Source organism: Physeter macrocephalus, chromosome 8 (assembly GCF_002837175.3).
Source record: "Physeter macrocephalus isolate SW-GA chromosome 8, ASM283717v5, whole genome shotgun sequence".
Classification (NCBI taxonomy): Eukaryota; Metazoa; Chordata; class Mammalia; order Artiodactyla; family Physeteridae; genus Physeter; species Physeter macrocephalus.
Genome location: NC_041221.1, coordinates 134,803,272 through 134,822,704, shown reverse-complemented (window position 1 = coordinate 134,822,704; position 19,433 = coordinate 134,803,272). Strand labels below are relative to the sequence as shown.

Below are 19,433 nucleotides of genomic sequence, written 5' to 3'. Positions count from 1 at the left end.
GAGAGATGCCTGAATTCCTGAGTCAGGCGGAAACAGTGCTTTACATGCTCTGGAGATACAAAGTCTTCTGCTACTTTTATGCAACTGTATAGATTGTGCACCTGGGAGAGGAAAAGTACAGAGGCAAACATCAGGCACTAGAGAGTCAGCAACAGGTGGAAACTGTCCATCATATCGTTTAAAAAAACACTTTAGAAATACTTATGATATTCCATTTTCATAAAGACAACAAACGCAGAAAGACTATAAGTATACATTTATAGATGAAAATGTTAGTATTTGCACAGAAAAGGATCTGGAAAAAAATACACCAAACTGTTAACAGTAGGCTACTTTCTGGAGAAGGCAGGACAAGGGGACTGAAAAGGGATATGGCATAGGTAGCTGAACAGAAACTCACCTTTTCTTTAATAGTTCTCCCTTATTTTAAAATCTTTAAATGAGCATTTAAAATTACATGGAAGGGGGACTTCCCTGGTGGCGCAGTGGTTAAGAATCCACCTGCCAATGCAGAGGACACGGGTTCGAGCCCTGGTCCGGGAGGATCTCACATGCCGTGGAACAACTGGGCCCGTGAGCCATAACTTCTGAGCCCGCATGCCACAACTACTGAAGCCCACGTGCCTAGAGCCTGTGCTCCGCAACAAGAGAAGCGCCGCAATGAGAAACTCACGCACTGCAACGAAGAGTAGGCCCCGCTCACCACAACTAGAGAAAGCCCGCACACAGCAACAAAAACCCAACGCAGCCAATAAATAAATTTAATTAAATTAAAAAAAAATAAAATTACATGGAAGAAAATTAAAAATCAAAAAATAAGTTGCACTTGAAGAGCAATCAGTCTAACCCAGCCATTTATACCTATTGCCAGATTAGCAAGAGACACAGATATAAGGAAACTATGGGAATTGTGGAGCCAGCCCTAGCCCCAAGTTGGAACATACCTGGTGTGGGGCTCCAGCAGGTATGAAGACGGCATCTCCCAGGAACTGAACAATGGCCCAGCCTTGCACACCATATTCCTCATAGAGTCGCTTACGTAGGGTCTGGTCCAAGTACCAACTTTGGTCATGAATTGGATCATGATCAGGGGGATTCTCTTGGCCTTGCTCTTCTCCAACCTGATCATGAAACCATGATCAAAACCCAAAGATGGAAAAATCAATAAATACATAAAGATTATTAACAGGATAAATCCAACTTGCTGCAGTAACATCAATGGTGGGCCAAAGTTTCTACTTTATTCAATATTCTCTAAGTGTGGATTCAGCCCTATGGGGCATTTTGACAGAGGGCACAGGTCTTTAATGCCAAGGGACTCCACATGAGAAACCTTAGGCAGGCTGTCTCAGCATCCCCAGACCCTTCGTCTGTGAGCTGGGAGCCCACCCAGGGACATACCTTTCGGAGAAGCTCCCGGATCTTCTCTGCATCCTTGGCTGCATAGATGTGCCACAAAGCACCAGGTTTCTCCTTTCCATCATGAATCCTTTGCTTTGTCACCTCATCAGCATCTCCCTCATCAATTGTCTTGAGCACCTCTGAAAAGAGCAAAGTGACACTTTTCAATGTAACCAGCCATTTCAGTACCTCTGAGTGAAGCAAAATGTCCAATTCAAACAAGTTTAGTCTCTACTATTCTCTATCTCTCTGGAGTGATATAAGGTAGAATCAAAGAATCAAAACTCACATTGGTCTAAGCTTCCTACACATGGGAAGAGCGACCCTAATCTTCCATACTTAACAGAGACTCAGCATTTTTTGGAGATATAGTGTTCCTTTAAAACATATTTCCTGCTCAAACTGTGTAGCCATATTTTATGTTCAAATTGCAGGTTATTTCCTGCTGTAAGTAGGTGGACTGTATACTTTCTCAAGACCTCTTCAAACTCTCCGATTCTGTGGATTTAAGGCCATGAAGAGCAAAGCTTCTCTGGCAAGTTAAGAGGCTTGGCTTCTAATCCTTGTCTGTTATGACCCTTTAAATGACAGCCTAATGGAAAGATGTGCAGATGTGTAGCATCAAAAGCAAATGTGTGGCAGGAAATATAGCAAAGTAATGATATTGATTATCCCTGAACTTTGAGATTTTGAGTTTTCTTCTTTAAAATTTTGTTTTCTAAAACTTCCATAATTAACACACATTAATTCTACACTGAGATAGCAGAGAGTGCAATGCAGCAAAATATCACTTTTATGCTTCATCTCTGTGCAAATGACCTGGCTTTATCACCTATTACCCCACAGCTGAACTAGGTGATGGACCAAGTAGGGCAGTTTGCCCTTTCTTCTTTATTCCTCTTTGTGATGCTACATACTCAGTGTTAAAGGGCAGCATTCCCAGAGAGGGAATAACTTTGGTCAAAGATACACAAGTACCACTCTTCTCTGCTGCAATCACCCCTTTGTCTGGGCACCTACCATGCATCATGCCTGGCAGAGATTTAAGAAAAACCCACTGGCCCTGACTGAGGAGAAAGACACACTATTTTACTCCTGAGGCTAAACCTCACCCTGCTGAAGCACTGGGTTCTAGAAATCATACCTTCATCATGAGCACCCTCCCCGATGGGGATCCCAACATACACCATCACATTAACTGCATCAGACACATCTAAGTGAAGATTTGTTGTGCCAACTCTTCTGTCTTCTGCTGTTATCAAGCCTGAAGGTAAAAGGAAGATATGCAAGGTGAAAGGGTAATATTCTGTTGTTTTTTTTTTTTTTTGGCTGCGCCACGAGGCTTGCAGGATCTTACTTCCCCGACCAGGGATTGAACCTGCGCCCTCGGCAGTAAAAGCGTGGAGTCCTAACCACTGGACTGCTGAGGAATTCCTGAAAGGGCAATGTTCTGAAGATTCCATATAGACCCTACAAGTGAAAACACACTCGAAGATGTTCTTAAATGTGTAACACTGGGAGAATGACGTATATCTATTTATCAATAAATAATTCTCCTCATCTATTTTCTAGTGTTTTAAAACTGATTTCGAGTTCAGTTGACACTATCATTAGCTTTGGCCATTGATCCAATTCCACCCTCCTAAATGATCTCTCCTTCAAAAGCAAAACAGATATGGGCATTATGGACACTCAAATGAAGCTTGGCTTTCACAGTGATTTAGGACATTACTGTGACTTCACAAAGAGCTGGTTGGGTAGCATGGTACTCAGACGTCTTCACTCTTATCTTATCAAGTCTCTTAAAAGCTAAGGATCTTTGGTCATGTGGCATGTGGGATCTTAGTTCCCTAACCAGGGATAGAACCCTCACCCCCTGCAGCGGAAACACTGTGTCTTAACCACTGGACCGCCAGGGAAGTCCCTTGGATGGAACCTTTGAGAGGAAACTTTCTAAATACTGTGTGTGTGTGGATATATATACACACATACATACATACACAGTACTGGGCCCAAAGGGCTATTATGCAAATCAATGACAAAAGCAAACATATTCTAAACCATCCTGGATGCTGTCAACTTCTTCAGCGCCTGTCACTTTGCCCTCTATCATCTCTACACATGATCCTGACTACAAATCTCCCTCTATAGGTGAAATGGAAACAGTAGTGTCCAAAAAGGTCAATTATGGCCTCTCCCTCATACCGTAGGCATTGTACATCTTGGGGCCCAAATCGGGCCTTACAAAGTAGCTGGGTAGCCTAGAGGCTAGATTGAGTCTGCCATCTCGTTTGGTATATTCTGGCAGAGGAAGGTTCTCCATCAGATCTTCAAACCTATAAAAAAAAAAGCATGACAGATGACTTAGCTTGTTAAAGGGGAAAAAGGAAAAGAGGTGGAGTTCACTTTTCTGTGATTACTTTGTGACAGCTTTAGTAAAGCACAAGTCTCTCAAGACAACTCACTGTAGTTCACTAACCTTGTTGGCATCATGTCCCGAAAATCTTCCCCAGGAGGCCAGTCCTTGAGTTTGAGCACCATTGGCTGCCCATCTTCTGACCTTAATCGCTCTGGAAGACAGAAAGCACTCCTACAAATATCTGCTGGGTTGGCTGCTGCCTGATTCTCCAGTGACTAAAAGGTTTAGAAGACTAAACTCTTATTTTCAGACTTGTAAACCCCCATAATGGATAAGGTGGGCTTTGTTTTCCTCAGCCACTGCTTTAGTACATGATAAATTTTTCCATCTCAAAGTGAAAGTGCTCCACACATCCCATGTGATCATGTGCTTAAGTCCAGGTATGCTCTGGGAGCCATGTGATTGCCATGAGAGCTACCTGGTTGGCACCAGGAAAGAATGTTCCTCCTGTTAAGAGGATGTAATTTGTTATTTCAGCGGTAGGGCTGGGCATATAGGTGCTTACTTTGCAGTCTGCTTTTACTGAACCAGATATCAAAGCTACTTACTGCAAATGATCTCGAAGCCATCCCAGAAATCCCGAACTTTCACATCGGAAATTATAGCACAGTTTCTGCAGTTCACCAAGTCCACATCCTGGTCTCCAAATTCCTGGCTAAAGGCTTCTGGCTTCCAGAGTTCAGACTTGAGTTTTTTATGTACCCCTGATACCAGCACTGGCTGTGGAAACAAAAGTATCTCAATCAGAGCCACTTAGGAAATACTTAGCTCAGGGCTAAGGGACAGAATAGGAGGGTTTCCTGGGCACAACCTCTTCTCCACAATGATTTATTATTCCCTCCCAGTTTCAGAATCTATGGATTTCAACAATGTCAGCTACAGAAAATGAAAACACTTCTACTCTGTTATTACACTTGATTCTCACTGCGGGGGGTGGGGTGGGGGGGGGCGCATTCCACAAAAATCACTTCTGCTGCCCTGGTATCTACCACTATTTTGAGGTGAGAGGATGAAAAGCTGACAAATGCAAACTCTGAGAATACGTCCTCACATCTCGAATGAAAAACTATCCAGACAATTCTACAACCTCCCCCACCTCCCTCACACCTGCTAATGTATAAAAATCAGGAAGTGTTACCACACTATCACACAGACTTGTATGGTCTTGAAACATTTACCTAGAAGAGTACCACCCACTTCCACCCATTTTCGCCTCACCCCATATCACACTTACGGATTTTCCTCTAAAGGTGTCATTAATGCCAGATCACAACCTCACAGGAATTTCAACTGCCCTTTTAAGAACACAGAGCTACACAGCTGAGAAATAAAAAGATCCACAATGTATTTTTAGGAATCTTCTGACTTTTAAAAATCCAAGAAAACTCGAAGTAGCAAGGCTGTCTACAACAAACTTAATATATGTCTAAATCTCCTTGGCAAAGTGTCTCCCAGAGAGAATTGAAACTATCCTGGTAGCTATAGTGGGCAGGCAGACAGCCGACCCTGGGATCTGCTTATTCTTGCTTACCTGGCCTTGCTTCCAACACTCCCGGAAGATCTTCCAATTGTTTTTGTTGCTGGGGTCATGGAGACACAGAAGTCTTCCATCACAGAGCCAGGAGTGAGAGGTATGGGGGTCCAGCACATTTAACCCCATCACCATCTCCTTCACTTCCTTTTGGGTATCAGTCAAGTTACAGGCCCGCTTTGCAGCATCTGAGGTTTTCTTATTTTCTACCACTGAGGCAATGATGTGGTCAAGGAAGTTGGGTAGGCTGGCCTTGTTCTTCACTCCCTGCCAGACACAAACCCATCAGGTTAGTATGACTGAGGCACCATCAGTAGAGTATTTCAAAACAGTCTCACAGTTATATTCACACGGAGTTCTCATCTACCTGATTAAATTTCATAAAAGTTACTGTAAAGTCTTTTGTAGTTGGAGGGGGGAGCCTATTAAGTCACTATCTTACATTTCCCTAGCCTTCATATTTTGCTTTATATTTTTGAAAAAAAAGTACAGAAAGGTCCCCTCTACTGCAGGAGATTTGAGACCTAAGAAATATCTTTGGCATTCAGCCCCGTTTTAAGCATATGCACGTAGACTGCAGGGATCACAAAATGCTGTAACTGAGTGAGAAAGATCATTTATTTTGAGGGTTACACATTTTTTTTGGCCAGATGCCCAAGGGATATACTTCAATTAAGTAACTGAGGTGACTTATCAAGGCAGTGACTTTTTTTTTTACCAGGGAGTGTACCCCAATAAACAGTTGTACCAGAGTACCCAAGATAACTATATTCTGAAAGCAGTCTCCTACTCCCCAATCTGTCCCCTACCAAGAATCTCTCATTTGTTTCAGCTGGTGGGAAAGCTCAGGCCCAGAGATGAAAGTGACATACCTAAGGTCACAGAAGTGAAGGAAGGGGAGGGCTTTTGTAAACTTGATAACACAATGTCTGAAGTATCACTAATCATGATCTCTACAGAGTATATGTAATCATATAACATCCTGGGAAAATTTAAAAAGAAAAAGGAGAACTGGGAGTTGGAGCAGTACAAATAAGACAGAGCTCAAAGTAATTTTTTTGGTCATTTATCCAAAAGAGAAACAAATAACCCACATTGTACAAGGCTCAACCACCCACAGTTCATCAAATTTCAGTCATTAGTCATAAAATAGAATGAGAAACATATTTGTGTACTTGTTTGAAATGATCACTGAAATATATAAACTGAAAATACAAAAGCAATGTATAAAAACATCTGTGTAAAAAGGGGGGGGAACTATATACATATTTTAATATCCCTGAAAGGACAATCATGAAACAATGGTCACCTACAGAAAGGGAGGCAACAGTGGGAAGGAGACTTTTCATCGTATTTTTAAAATTTAAATTTTGTACGTTTTGAATTTAATAGTTCAGTAAATGCTTACTAAATACTTATGTATCAAACATTGTGGCACTAGGGATATAGTAGTGAATAAAACAGACAAAAATGGGGAATTCCCTGGCAGTCTAGTGATTAGGACTCTGCTTCCACTGCTGGGGACCTGGGTTCAATCCCTGATTGGGGAACTAAGATCCTGAAAGCTGTGCAGCACCAAAAAAAAAACAAAAAACAGACAAAAATGCCTTTAAGTGGAGGTGAAGCAGAAAATAAATAAAACACAGCATGTCAGATGGTAATAAGTGTTATGGAAAAAGTAAGTGCAGGGCTTCCCTGGTGGCTCACCGCTTAAGAATCTGCCTGCCAATGCAGGGAACATGGGTTCGAGCCCTGGTCTGGGAAGATCCCACATGCCACGGAGCAACTAAGCCCATGTGCCATGCTACTGAGCCTGTGCTCTAGAGCCTGTGAGCCACAACTACTGAGCTCAGGTGCCACAACTACTGAAGCCCACGCACCTAGAGCCCGTGCTCCGCAACAAGAGAAGCCACTGCAATGAGAAGCCCGCGCACCGCAAGGAAGGGTAGCCCCCACTCGCCGCAACTAGAGAAAGCCCGCGTGCAGCAACGAAGACCCAACGCAGCCAAAAATAAATAAATTAATTAATTTTTTAAAAAAAGTGCAGAGGAAACAGATATGAGTGGAGGATGGGAGTAGAATGGACTTTTAAAAAGGGTGATCTAAGAAGGCTTACTGAAGAGGTGACATTTCAGGAGGGAGGAGAGGAAGTTGATTAAGAAGCAGGCCATGTTGTGACATGGGAAAGAGTTCTTGGTGGAGAAAAAGACAACTGCAAAGGCTCTGAAGAGAGAGCATGCCTGGCCATGTTCAAGAAACAGCAAGAAGGTGGTTGTGGCCAGAGCAGAGTGAACAAGAGCGAGAGTGGTAGTTGAAGTCAGGGAAGTGAGGGGAAGATAGGGCTGGAACGTTATAGTCCACTGAAAGGACTCTGCTTTTATTATGAAATTGGAAGCCCTTGAAAGATTTTAGGCAGAGGTGATATAATGTGACATATCTTAAAAGGACCACTCTAGCTGCTCTGTGTAGAAAGGGAAGAAATACAGAGGACCTGTAAGGAGTTTACTACAAAAATTCAGGCAAGAGAGGATGTTGACTCAGACTAGAGAGGAAGCAGTGGAGCTGATGAGAAATGGGTGCACTCTGAATACATTCTGATGATCAAACTGAAAGGTTATGCTAACAGATTAGATACGAAATGTGAGAGGGGAGTCCCAAAAGACTCCAAGATTTTTCGCCGAGCAATTGGAAGCCACTGACCAAGAGAAGCAAAAAATAAAGGAGACGCAGGCTCACAGGCAGAAGAACAGGAGTATGGTTTTAGAGGTGTTAGGTTTGAGGCGTCTATTAGATACCCAAGAGAATACAATATGAATGTACTGCCTACGTTTAAAAAAAATTTAATGTCTGTTATTGTCAAGAAAATAAAGTGATTTCTGCTGATGATTGAAAAACTTCAGTCTCAATTTCTACTGACTTCCTAACATGGCACAAAAGGTTTACTACTTAAAAGGATCTCAAACATTCCCAAAACTTAATATAAAGAAAGATCTTGTCAGCTGGACTGATAATGTGGAGGACACAAGTCAGTCATATACCCTCTAACCCAGTTATCAGATCTCTGATGGTTCTTTCGTGGAAAAGCAGCAAAGGCTAGAGTTGTAGAGAGGACACTTACTGCTGAAGATGTAGAGAAGACCGGGGGGAAGGGTATGCCTGTGTCCAAGGGGGTTTGAGGAAGCTTTCCGGGCCCGGAGTGGAGGAGGTCTCGAAGGCTAGAGCCTTCAGTTTTGTTGTTGGAGGCAGTGGGACCCAGTAACAGACTGTTAAAAAGCTTTGGAGTCAACGGAGAGACCTTTGCAGTGGAGTTGAATGAGTCCAGCCCAAAGGGTGAATGAGACTCTTTATTGAGCACCGACCTCAGGGACCCTGCTTCTGTAAGAACATAACCAGGAATAGCATTAGGCACAAGGAATACCCAGCAGGCAACTGACTCCTAAAAATCAGCCAAGTGGTGAAGAGGAAAGACTTTCCCCTCCCCTGCCCCCCAAACTACGTACAGTTTGTCTGGGCCAAGCCTGACGAGCTATGACTACGGCAGGTCTCATGGCCAAGGAGAAGCTCTCCTACTTCTTCCTTTCTTTTCCAGATCTGGATTTCAAACTTCCTTTTGTTCCCATCCATCTTTCGCCTCCCTCAATTTCTAAGACAGTGTTTCTTCAAGTGGGTCCCCAGAATACTTGTATTAGAATCACCTGGAGTGCTTGTTAAAAATGGAGATTCTTGGTCTTACTCCAAGAGATTTTCACTTAATAGTTCTGGTGGGGCACAGGAATCTGCATTTTTAATGATCCCCCAGGTGATTTTGTGCCCACTGAAAAACAAGTCTAGCCCTCCTGGCTAGTAATACTGGCTATCAGGGCCATTTGGGAAGCTTGTTAAAAATCTTATATCGATTCTGACTAAAGAGGTTTGGGGTAGAACCCAGGCATGTGCCTTTTTTAAAAAGCTCCACTTCTAGAAAGAAGTGGAAAGAGATTCCCTCATTTTACATGATCAGCCACAGAAAGCAAGTGGCATGTTTCAAAAATGTGGATGGTAATGTGTGAGTTTAAAGAATCCCAGAATAACTCAAGTGTTCCACCCACAGGCAGGGCAGAGGCTTGTGTTAATCTCACCTTTTGTTTCTTCCTTAGCCTTCTGAGTTGCTAAATCCGCCAACCAGTGCAGGGCAGAGGAAGGTGGGCCTGTGTCAGGGCAAGGGGGCCTGATGGCTTTTAGCTCACTATTGCTATTTGACGCCGAACTGTCTGCTTTCAGAGGCTCGTCAGATCTGATGTCAGTACTGTCGGCTTTGGCAACATGGTCAGTCTCTGGTTGTGTTACCGATGCAGTTCCTCCTCCACCTGAGAAGGTGGTTTCATTTCCAGAAGAGGCACTAGGGTTTATGCTAGGAAGCTATAGCACAGAACGCCAACATGGTTAAAGTGTTGTCCTTGTGTAGAAAAAATACAATGCAAATAGTAATGACAGCTGACACTAAAGAGGTCTGGGAAAGTAACTGTCCCATAAACTGCTATTTCACTCATTCATTAATTTAACATATATTGTTGAGTCCTACAATGTGACAGAAACTATGCTAGGTTCTGTGGAAAGAGCAGTGAACAAGACTTGAAAATAAAACAGCATTTTTTTTGGCATGCCTGAGGCTCAAATTCTGCACTGGCAAATTGGTGATTAGAACTTGACCGCATAGAGCTGTTCTGAGGATTAAATGAGATAGTACTGATATATGCAAAGAGCTCAGCATAGTGTGTGGCACACATAAATGCTCAATAAAATGGTTATTATTCTATTATTGAATTTTCCAGATGATTTGCTCTAATATGTCAATTCTACTGAAAAGATATTTTGAGATCTCTCAGCATTAATCCCTGTACCTCTTATTGATAATGTGTAGCATTCCTGGAAAGCCCTCTGAATGTAAGAGGTGTGTGTGTGGTTTTTTTTTCTTTTTTTAAAATAGCCTCTTATTCAAAATAGTCACCATCACACCAGAATGACCTCCACCTCTGACAGAGCAATGAGAAAATCACTGCCTCTCTGTGACGGCTTAGGACTGCTTTCAGGGTAGAATGATCCCAGATCAGCAGGCTAATATTCATATTTCTTATCTCAGTACCTAATATGACAAGGCAGGGACCATGCACACCGATAGGACTGTATTCCTAGTAACCTTTTCTGTACTCTTCACCTACACAAGGAACCTGAGGTACAAATCTTGACAAGATGCAAAGAATCTCTTTGTGCTACTTATCAAACAAGACTGAATTGGTTTTAAAGACACATGAAGAGAAACTCATACCAGTCAGGGGGAATTTAAATCCCTTGAGTAACTTCTGGGTCTCTCTCTAGACAAGCCTCCCCATCCCAATTCCCCAGGAATCTGACAGTAGCCTGGGACAACAGAGGTGCAAATGAGGCACTTCCTGGTACAAAGAACTTGAGTTTCTCTCAGTTGTACCTATACACACCACTTTACCTGTGACATCCCATTAGTGACAGCAGGTCTCAACACAGATTTGTTCTGCCGGCTAATACAAGGGCAGTTTGCTTTAATTCCCCACTTGCCCCTGGCAGCATGTACCATGTCTCCAATATTGTAAAGAGCTGGAAAAAAAATAACAATTAACCTTAGAATAATTGTATGTGCCAGGTATTGTGCTAAAGACCTTATTTACATTATCTCTCTCAAGCTTTACCACATTTCAATGACGTAGCAGCTTGTACCCTCAATTTTTGATGATGAAATTGAGACTCAGAGAAGTTAGGTTATTTGCTTAAGTACATAAAGTTGGTAAATGATAGTACCGAGACTTTAACCCAGGTCTATCTAGCACTAAAGTTCTGTGCACACTGAACCACTAAGCTACACTCCCTCCCTCCTCTAGTAAACGTTAACAAGGTGTTCTTTAGCAGAAACTCTAGGGGTAGATTCCCTATTGTTCAAGCGTATGTAAACATTTTGAATTGTATACTTGAGATTTACTGTAAGTTATACCTAAAAAAAAAATAGACCAATGTAAACTTTACACAAACATTTAACCAATGCTTAGATCAGCAGGGAGCAGGCATCTGACCACAGCACTCACGGGGCTCTTCTGCTCAGATGCACTGGGTTATAAAGATCCAGGGGGTGGCTCCCCAAAGTGGAGAAGAATATAGGCAGAGGATTCACCAACTTCAGTGTGTGTATGTTAATGGAAGTGTGGAAGCTGGAAACAGACTATCTGGAGGAATCAATGAAGTATGCTGCCACATGACCATTCATTCCTACTGTTAAGCTGCCTTCTTCATGGATTCAAGAGCTTTGATTAGCTTCAGCTGGATTTTTATAAACCTAGAACCAAAGGTCTTTCTGGAAGCCAGGGGACTGGCTTTTTCTTTTTTTTTTTTTTTGCTGGGCCACACAGCTTGTGAGATCTTAGTTCCCCGACCAGGGACTGAACCTGGGCCCTCGGCAGTGAGAGCACAGCGTCCTAACCACTGGCCAACCAGGGAATTCCTGGACTGACTTTTTCTATTCTGGTCCAGCCAACCATAGGAATGTAAAATGACATCTGAAAAGCAACCAACCCCTCCACCCAGAAAGGTGAGGCAAAGTGGGTGCAGTGGCTGCATACAATCTAACATTTCTGAAGATTCAAATTCTCAGGAAAATGTAGTGAGGCTTAAAAAGAGTCAAGCTGAGATAAACCATTTTACCAAATATTATGGTGTGTAAATTATAGCTCAATTAAAAACATCTTTTTTCCCCCCACCAAATCTAAAAAAGGAATTCCTTTACCTGTGCCAGGGATGATCTGTGTGGGCATGAGATTCTCTGGTTCATGGGACTGCCCCTTTGCACACTTCAACCAGGAGAAAACCTCTTCATCACCTATCTCTTCTGTCTCTGAAACAGAAATGAAATGACTTTACTTATTTTATGAGGGTCACAAGATGTATCTCTCTTAGTAAGTCAGAGTTTCAGACTTTACAGGCCAATTTTTTCATGGGTCAAAGAAGATAACAGCTAACTTTAAAAAATACTGCTACACTGAGGTAGAGTTTACATAAAATTAATTCAACAATTTAAAGTGTACACTTCAATGAATTTAGACAAATGTATATAGTTGTAGAAACAGTACTACATTCAGGATTTAGAACTTTTCTATCCCTTCCTAAAGTTCCCTTCAGCCCTTTACAGTCAATACCCTTTCCTCAACCCCTGGCCACCAATGACCAACTTTCTAACACTAAAATTTTGCTTCTTCTAGAATTTCATATCACTGGAAACATATAGTATGTCATTTGTCATTTGTGTTGGGCTTCTTTCATTTAGCAGTGATTTTGAGATTCATCCATATTGTTGCATTTATCAGTAATTCATATCTCTTTATGTCTCAGTGCTGTTCCATAGTACGGATGTACCTTATTGTGTTTACCCACTTACCAGCTGGTAAATAGTTGGATTGTTTCCCATTATTGGCTATTATGAATAAAGTGCTACAAACATTCAAGTACAAGCCTCTGTGTGAACATATTTTCATTTCTCTTGGAAATACCTAGAAGTGGAATGCTAATTTATGTCTAAATTTATAAAGAAATGGCTATACTGTTTTCCAAAGTGATGGTACCAAATTGCATTACTATCAGCAATATTTAACAAGTTTTAGTTGCTCCATATCCTTGACAGCACTTTTGTACTCTCAGTTTTAAAAATTTTAGCCATCCTAGTGGGGTTGGTGGTTTCTCATTATGGTTTTAATTTGCATTTCCCTAGTAAGTAATGATAGTTTTTTCCCATGTGTTTTTTTTCCATTGATCTATCTTCTTTGATGAAGTATCTGTTCAAATATTTTGCCCATTTAAAAACTGGGTTTTGGTGGGGAATTCCCTGGTGGCGCAGTGGTTAAGAATCCACCTGCCAACACAGGGGACACGAGTTTGAGCCCTGGTCTGGGAAGATCCCACATGCTGCAGAGCAACTAAGCCCATGCACCACAACTACTGAGCCCGCGTGCCACAGCTACTGAAGCCCACGTACCTAGAGCCTGTGCTCTAGGCAACAAGAGAAGCCACCGCAATGAGAAGCCCACGCACCGCAATGAAGAGTAGCCCCCATTCTCCGCAGCTAAAGAAAGCCTGAGAGCAGCAACAAAGACCCAATGCAGCCAAAAATAAATAAATTTTAAAAGTAAAAAAAACCCACCTGGGTTTTTTGTCTTCTTGTTATTGAGTTTCTTTTTTTTTTTTTTTCGGTATGCGGGCCTCTCACTGTTGTGGCCTCTCCCGTTGCAGAGCGCAGGCTCCGGACGCACAGGCTCAGAGGCCATGGCTCACGGGCCCAGCCGCTCTGGGGCATGTGGGATCTTCCCGGACCGGGGCACGAATCCGTGTCCCCTGCATCGGCAGGCGGATTCTCAACCGCTGCGTCACCAGGGAAGCCCAGGGAAGCCCTTGTTATTGAGTTTTAAGAGGTCTTTATTATAGATGCAAGTTCTTTAGCAAATATGTGATCAGCAAATCTTTTCTCCCACTATGTGGCTTGCCTTTTCATTTACTTAATGTCTTTTGAAGAGCAGTTTTCAAATTTGATATTAATTTTTCTTTTGTATTTTGTGTCTTATCTAAGAAATATTTATCTAACCCAAGGACACAAAGGTCTTCTATTTTTTTTCTAGAGATTTTAGAGTTTTAACTTTTATATTTAGGTCTATGATTTACTAGAGTTAATTTTTTGTATATAATGTGAATAAAAATAGTTCATTTGATTATTTGAATATGTATATACAGTTATTTCAGTACCATTTGTGAAAGGCCTACCTTTTCCCATTCAATTACCTTGGCACCTTTGCAGCTAATCAGTTGAATGTATATGAGTGGGTTTACTTCTAGACTCTGTTCTGTTGTACTAACCATAGTGTCTTGATCACTGTAGCTTTATACAAAGTCTTAAAATGAAGTAGTATAAATCCTCCAACTTCATTCTTCTTTTTCAAAATTTTGGTTATTCTAGGTCATTTGTATTTCATATAAATTTTAGAAACAACTTGTCAATTTCTACAAAAAGGCCTATTGGGATTTTCATTGGAATTGCACTTAATTATAGATCAATTTGGAAGAACTGACATCTTAATATTCAATCTTCTATCTGTGAATACAGTACATCTCTCCATTTATTTATTTAGCATTTAATTTCTCTTAGCAATATGTTGTAGTCTTCAGTACATGTGTCTTTTACATATTTGCTAAATCTATCCCTAATTGTTCACTGACATCATACAGAAATAGAACTGAATTTTGTTATGTTGACTTTGTATCCTGCAATCTTGCTAAACTCATTTATTAGTTCTGGTAGCTTTATTGTAGATTTCTTGGGATTTTCTATATAGATGATCATGTCATCTGAGAATAAAAACCCTTTTACTTCTTTCCAAGCTATGTGCCTTTTTAAAAAATTATTATTGGGCTTCCCTGGTGGCGCAGTTGTTGAGAGTCCGCCTGCCGATGCAGGGGATACAGGTTCGTGCCCGGGTCCGGGAAGATCCCACATGCCGCAGAGCGGCTAGGCCCATGAGCCGTGGCCGCTGAGCCTGCGCATCTGGAGCCTGTGCTCCACAACGGAAGAGGCCACAACAGTGAGAGGCCCGCGTACCGCAAAAAAAAATAAAAATAAAAAATTATTATTATGCTTTTCCTTGTCTTTTATTTCTTCATGCTGACTAGTAACTCCAGTTCAATGTTGAATAGAAGTTGTGAAGAGTGGACATCCTTGCTTTGTACCTGATCTTAGGGGGAAAAATGCAGTCTTTCACATTATATAAGATGTCCTTATCTATACCTAGTTCAGTGTTTCAACTTTTCTTTATCATGCCCCCAAAAAACCTTCTTAAGCTTTTTTGGTAATTGTGCTATCCACTCCAAGAAATCTGAATATAAGATATACTGTATATCTGTTTATTTGTACCATTTTTGATTTCATTTTTCCTCCTTTTGAATTATTTTTTATAATATGATTTTGTTTCCATTTTTGGCTTAGTGGCTATATCTCTTAATTTTTTTGGTTTGTTTTAGAGTTTGTAGTATCTTTAACTTATCACAGTCTATCTTCAAATGCTGTAACACTTCACAGTGTTAAGACCCTTATAAAACAATACTTCCATTTTCCCCTCCTTTCCTTTGTGCTGTTATTACATATTTTAGGTTTTTTTTTTTTTTAGATGTTGGGGGTAGGAGTTAATTAATTTATTTATTTTTGCTGTGTTGGGTCTTCGTTTCTGTGCGAGGGCTTTCTCTAGTTGTGGCAAGCGGGGGCCACTCTTCATCGCAGTGCGTGGGCCTCTCACTATCATGGCCTCTCTTGTTGCGGAGCACAGGCTCCAGACGTGCAGGCTCAGCACCTGTGGCTCACGGGCCCAGCCGCTCTGCGGCATGTGGGATCCTCCCAGACCAGGGCTCAAACCCGTGTCCCCTGCATTAGCAGGCAGATTCTCAACCACTGTGCCACCAGGGAAGCCCCCATACATATTTTAGTTTTACTTAAATTATAAACCTCACAATACACTGTTACTACTTTTGCTTTAAACAATTATCTTTTTAAAAGATTAAGAATAAGAAAAATAGTCTTTTATATGTACCTGCATATTTACCACATAGGATATTCTTCACTCCTTTGTGTAAATCCAAATTTCCACATTGTATCATTTTCTTCTGCCTGAGTAACTACCTTTAACTTTGTAGCATGGATCTGCTGGAGATGAATTCTATCACTTTTTCCATGTCTGAAAAACTATTTCACTCTTGAAAGATATTTTCACTGGTATGAATTCTAGGTTAATAGACTTGTTTTCAGCACCTTAAAATACCATTCCATTGTCTCTGGCGTACAGGTTTCTGACAAGTTAGCTATCATTCTTATCTTTGTTACATAATGTGCTTTTTTTCATCTGGTGCTTTTCAGCTTTTCTCTTTATCACTGTTTTTCGGTAAGTGATTATGATGTGCTTTGGTGTGGTTTTCTTTTAATTTATTTATTATTTTTATTTATTTTTGCCTGCGTTGGGTCTTCGTTACCGTGCACAGGCTTTCTCTAGTTGTGGTGAGCGGGGGCTACTCTTCATTGCAGTGTGCAGGCTTCTCATTATGGTGGCTTTGCTTGTTGCAGAGCACGGGCTCTAGGCGCACAGGCTTCAGTAGTTGTGGCGCATGGACTCAGTAGTTGTAGCTCGCGGGCTCTAGAGCACAGGCTTGAAAGCTGTGGCGCACGGGCATAGTTGCTCCACGGCATGTGGGATCTTCCCGGACCAGGGCTCAAACCCGTGTTCCCTGCATTGGCAGGCGGATTCTTAACCATTGCGCCACCAGGGAAGCCCCTGGTGTGGTTTTCTTTTCTTTTTTTTTTTTGAAGAAATTTATCTATCTATCTATCTATCTATCTATCTATCTGTCTGTCTATTTATTTTTGGCTACGTTGGGTCCTTGTTGCTGCGCGGGGCTTTCTCTAGTTGCGGCGAATGGGGGCTACTCTTCGTTGCAGCGCACGGGCTTCTCATTGTGGTGGCTTCTCTTGTTGTGGAGCACGGGCTCTAGGCGTGCGGGCTTCAGTAGTTGTGGCACGCGGGCTCAGTAGTTGTGGCTCGTGGGCTCTAGAGCACAGGATCAGTAGTTGTGGCGCACGGGCTTAGTTGCTCCGTGGCATGTGGGATCTTCCCGGACCAGGGCTCAAACCCATGTCCCCTGCATTACCAGGAGATTCTTAACCACTGCGCCACCAGGGAAGCCTCGGTGTGGTTTTCTTAACGTATTTTCTGTTTGAGGATTATTGTTGGATTTGTGGTGTTATAGCTTTTTCATCAAATTTGGAAAATTTTTGGCTTTATTTGTTCAAATATTTTTTCTGTCTCTGCCCTCCTGCCCTTTCTCTTTCTGGAACTCCATTTATAAGTTTTGGAGACTGCTCAATATATCCTGTAGTTACAAGCCACTCTGCAACTTATAAATTTCTTTCTTCTCTCTGTGCTTAGTTTTTGTTTTTGTTTTTTTTTTTGCGGTACGTGGGCCTCTCACTGTTGTGGCCTCTCCTGTTGCGGAGCACAGGCTCCGGAGGCGCAGGCCCAGCGGCCATGGCTCACGGGCCCAGCCGCTCCGCGGCATGTGGGATCTTCCCGGACCGGGGCATGAATCCGTATCCCCTGCATCGGCAGGCGGACTCTCAACCACTGCGCCACCAGCGAAGCCCTGTGCTTAGTTTTTATAGTTTCTATTGCTGTCTTCAAGCTCACTGTTTCTTCTACAGTATCTAATCTGCCACCTAGTGTAATTTTGGGGGGGAGATATTTTTCATCTCAAGAAGTTTCATTTGGGTCTTTTACATGTCTTCTGTTTTTCTCATTGTGTTTTCCTTTATGTCCCAGCATACTTAAAAGTTTTATAATAGCTGTTTTAGGTCCTTGTACAATAATTCCATCACTACTGTCATTTCTGGATTTGTTCTACAGATCGTTTTTTTTTTCTTTTTTCCAGATTATTGGTCATATTATTCTGCTTTTCTGTATACCTGATCATTCTTCACTGAATGCAAAGCTTTGTGAGTTTTATGTTCAGAGTACTGGATTTTGTTGTAATCCTTTAAAGAATGTTTGGTTTTATTGTGGCATATAACTAAGTAACTTGTAGATGAATTTGATCCTTCCAAGGCTTGCTTTACACTTCATTATGGCAGCTCCAGAGCAGCCTGTATTCTGGGACAACATTAGTCTTACTACTAAGGGTGTGACTCTTTTGAACTCTATCCAGTGTCTCTCCACTCTGGCTGGTGGGAATACAAACTGTCAGTTCTGTCTACTACTCAGTTGATTGCCTTGAGGAAAGTTTCACCTTATGCATGTGCAGATCACTATAAGACAAAAAAAATTTAGACGATTTCTCCGCAGATCTCTGGTGTTCTCTCTGTGTAGCTGTAACCTCTTCAGCACACTACCTTACTCTTCACAGATTCTGATCTCTGTCTCAACTCATGAGATTGCCAAACTCTATTTTAGTTGCCTTTCCCTGTGGTACAGGATGGAAACTGCCTCCAAACAGTAAACTGGGGCAACTGTAAGATTCACCTTGTTTCTCCCCTTTTCTTAGGGAACACAGACTCAAACTGCCTATTGTCTAATACTTGAAATTGTGGTTTCATATATTTTGTCTGGTTTTCTTGTTGTTTATGGCAGGAGGGCAATTTGTGCAGAAGTTTATCTTTCATGGGCAAAAATGGAAGATCTTAGCTCCATTAACATGTAGAACCTAGTAGATGTCAGGCCCTGTGTTAACTACTTTACATACGTCATCTCATTTAATCCTCAAAACAATGCTGTGAGGGACATACTCATATTATCTTTGTTTTATAGACAAGGAAACTGAGGTTCTGAGGGGTTAAGTAGCTAGCCCAAGATACCACAGTCGGTATACGTGTGCAAGTAGGATTCAGATCCCAGTAGCCTAAGCTCTAAAACCACTGTTACAATGGTTACACTGTATCTTAGAAGAGGGAAGAATGAGGAAGTCAAGGGCCAAGGAGGATTCTTGGTGGGCAATAAGGTAAAGCAAAAACAAAGTGAAGCAAAGGATTTGAATAGACATTTTTCCAAAGAAGATAAACATAGGGCCAATAAGCATATGAAAAGATGCTCAACATCAGTAGTCATCTGGGAAATGCAAGTCAAAACCACACAATGAGGGACTTCCCTGGTGGTGCAGCGGTTAAGAATCCGCCTGCCAATGCAGGGGACATGGGTTCAAGCCCTGGTCCGGGAAGATTCCACATGCCATGGAGCAACTAAGCCTGTGCGCTGCAATTACTGAGCCTGTGCTCCAGAGCCCACGAGCCATAACTACTGAAGCGCTCGCTCCACAACTACTGAAGCCTGCGCGCCTAGAGCCCATGCTCCGCAACAAGAGAAGCCACCACAATGAGAAGCCCGCGCACCACAACAAAGAGTAGCCCCCACTCGCCGCAACTAGAGAAAGCCCGTGTGCAGCAATGAAGAATAAATAAATAAATAAATAAATAAATAAATAAATAAATTTATTAAAAACACAAACAATGATATA

General features: G+C 41.9%; 1 protein-coding gene across 1 annotated transcript in view; it reads right to left on the bottom strand.

The window, feature by feature from the left end:
- The window catches only part of KDM3B (lysine demethylase 3B), a 67,410-nt gene that overhangs the window by 7,763 nt on the left and 40,214 nt on the right, over nucleotides 1-19,433 (bottom strand). The window contains exons 12-23 of the mRNA XM_028493443.2: nucleotides 12,139-12,246; nucleotides 10,834-10,961; nucleotides 9,470-9,749; nucleotides 8,470-8,726; nucleotides 5,352-5,618; nucleotides 4,369-4,540; nucleotides 3,881-3,971; nucleotides 3,607-3,737; nucleotides 2,546-2,665; nucleotides 1,402-1,541; nucleotides 945-1,121; nucleotides 2-101 (exon numbers count right to left, since the gene is read on the bottom strand). Of these exons, the coding sequence (XP_028349244.1) occupies nucleotides 2-101; nucleotides 945-1,121; nucleotides 1,402-1,541; nucleotides 2,546-2,665; nucleotides 3,607-3,737; nucleotides 3,881-3,971; nucleotides 4,369-4,540; nucleotides 5,352-5,618; nucleotides 8,470-8,726; nucleotides 9,470-9,749; nucleotides 10,834-10,961; nucleotides 12,139-12,246 (1,971 nt within the window). The remainder of the gene's footprint in view (nucleotide 1; nucleotides 102-944; nucleotides 1,122-1,401; nucleotides 1,542-2,545; nucleotides 2,666-3,606; nucleotides 3,738-3,880; nucleotides 3,972-4,368; nucleotides 4,541-5,351; nucleotides 5,619-8,469; nucleotides 8,727-9,469; nucleotides 9,750-10,833; nucleotides 10,962-12,138; nucleotides 12,247-19,433) is intronic.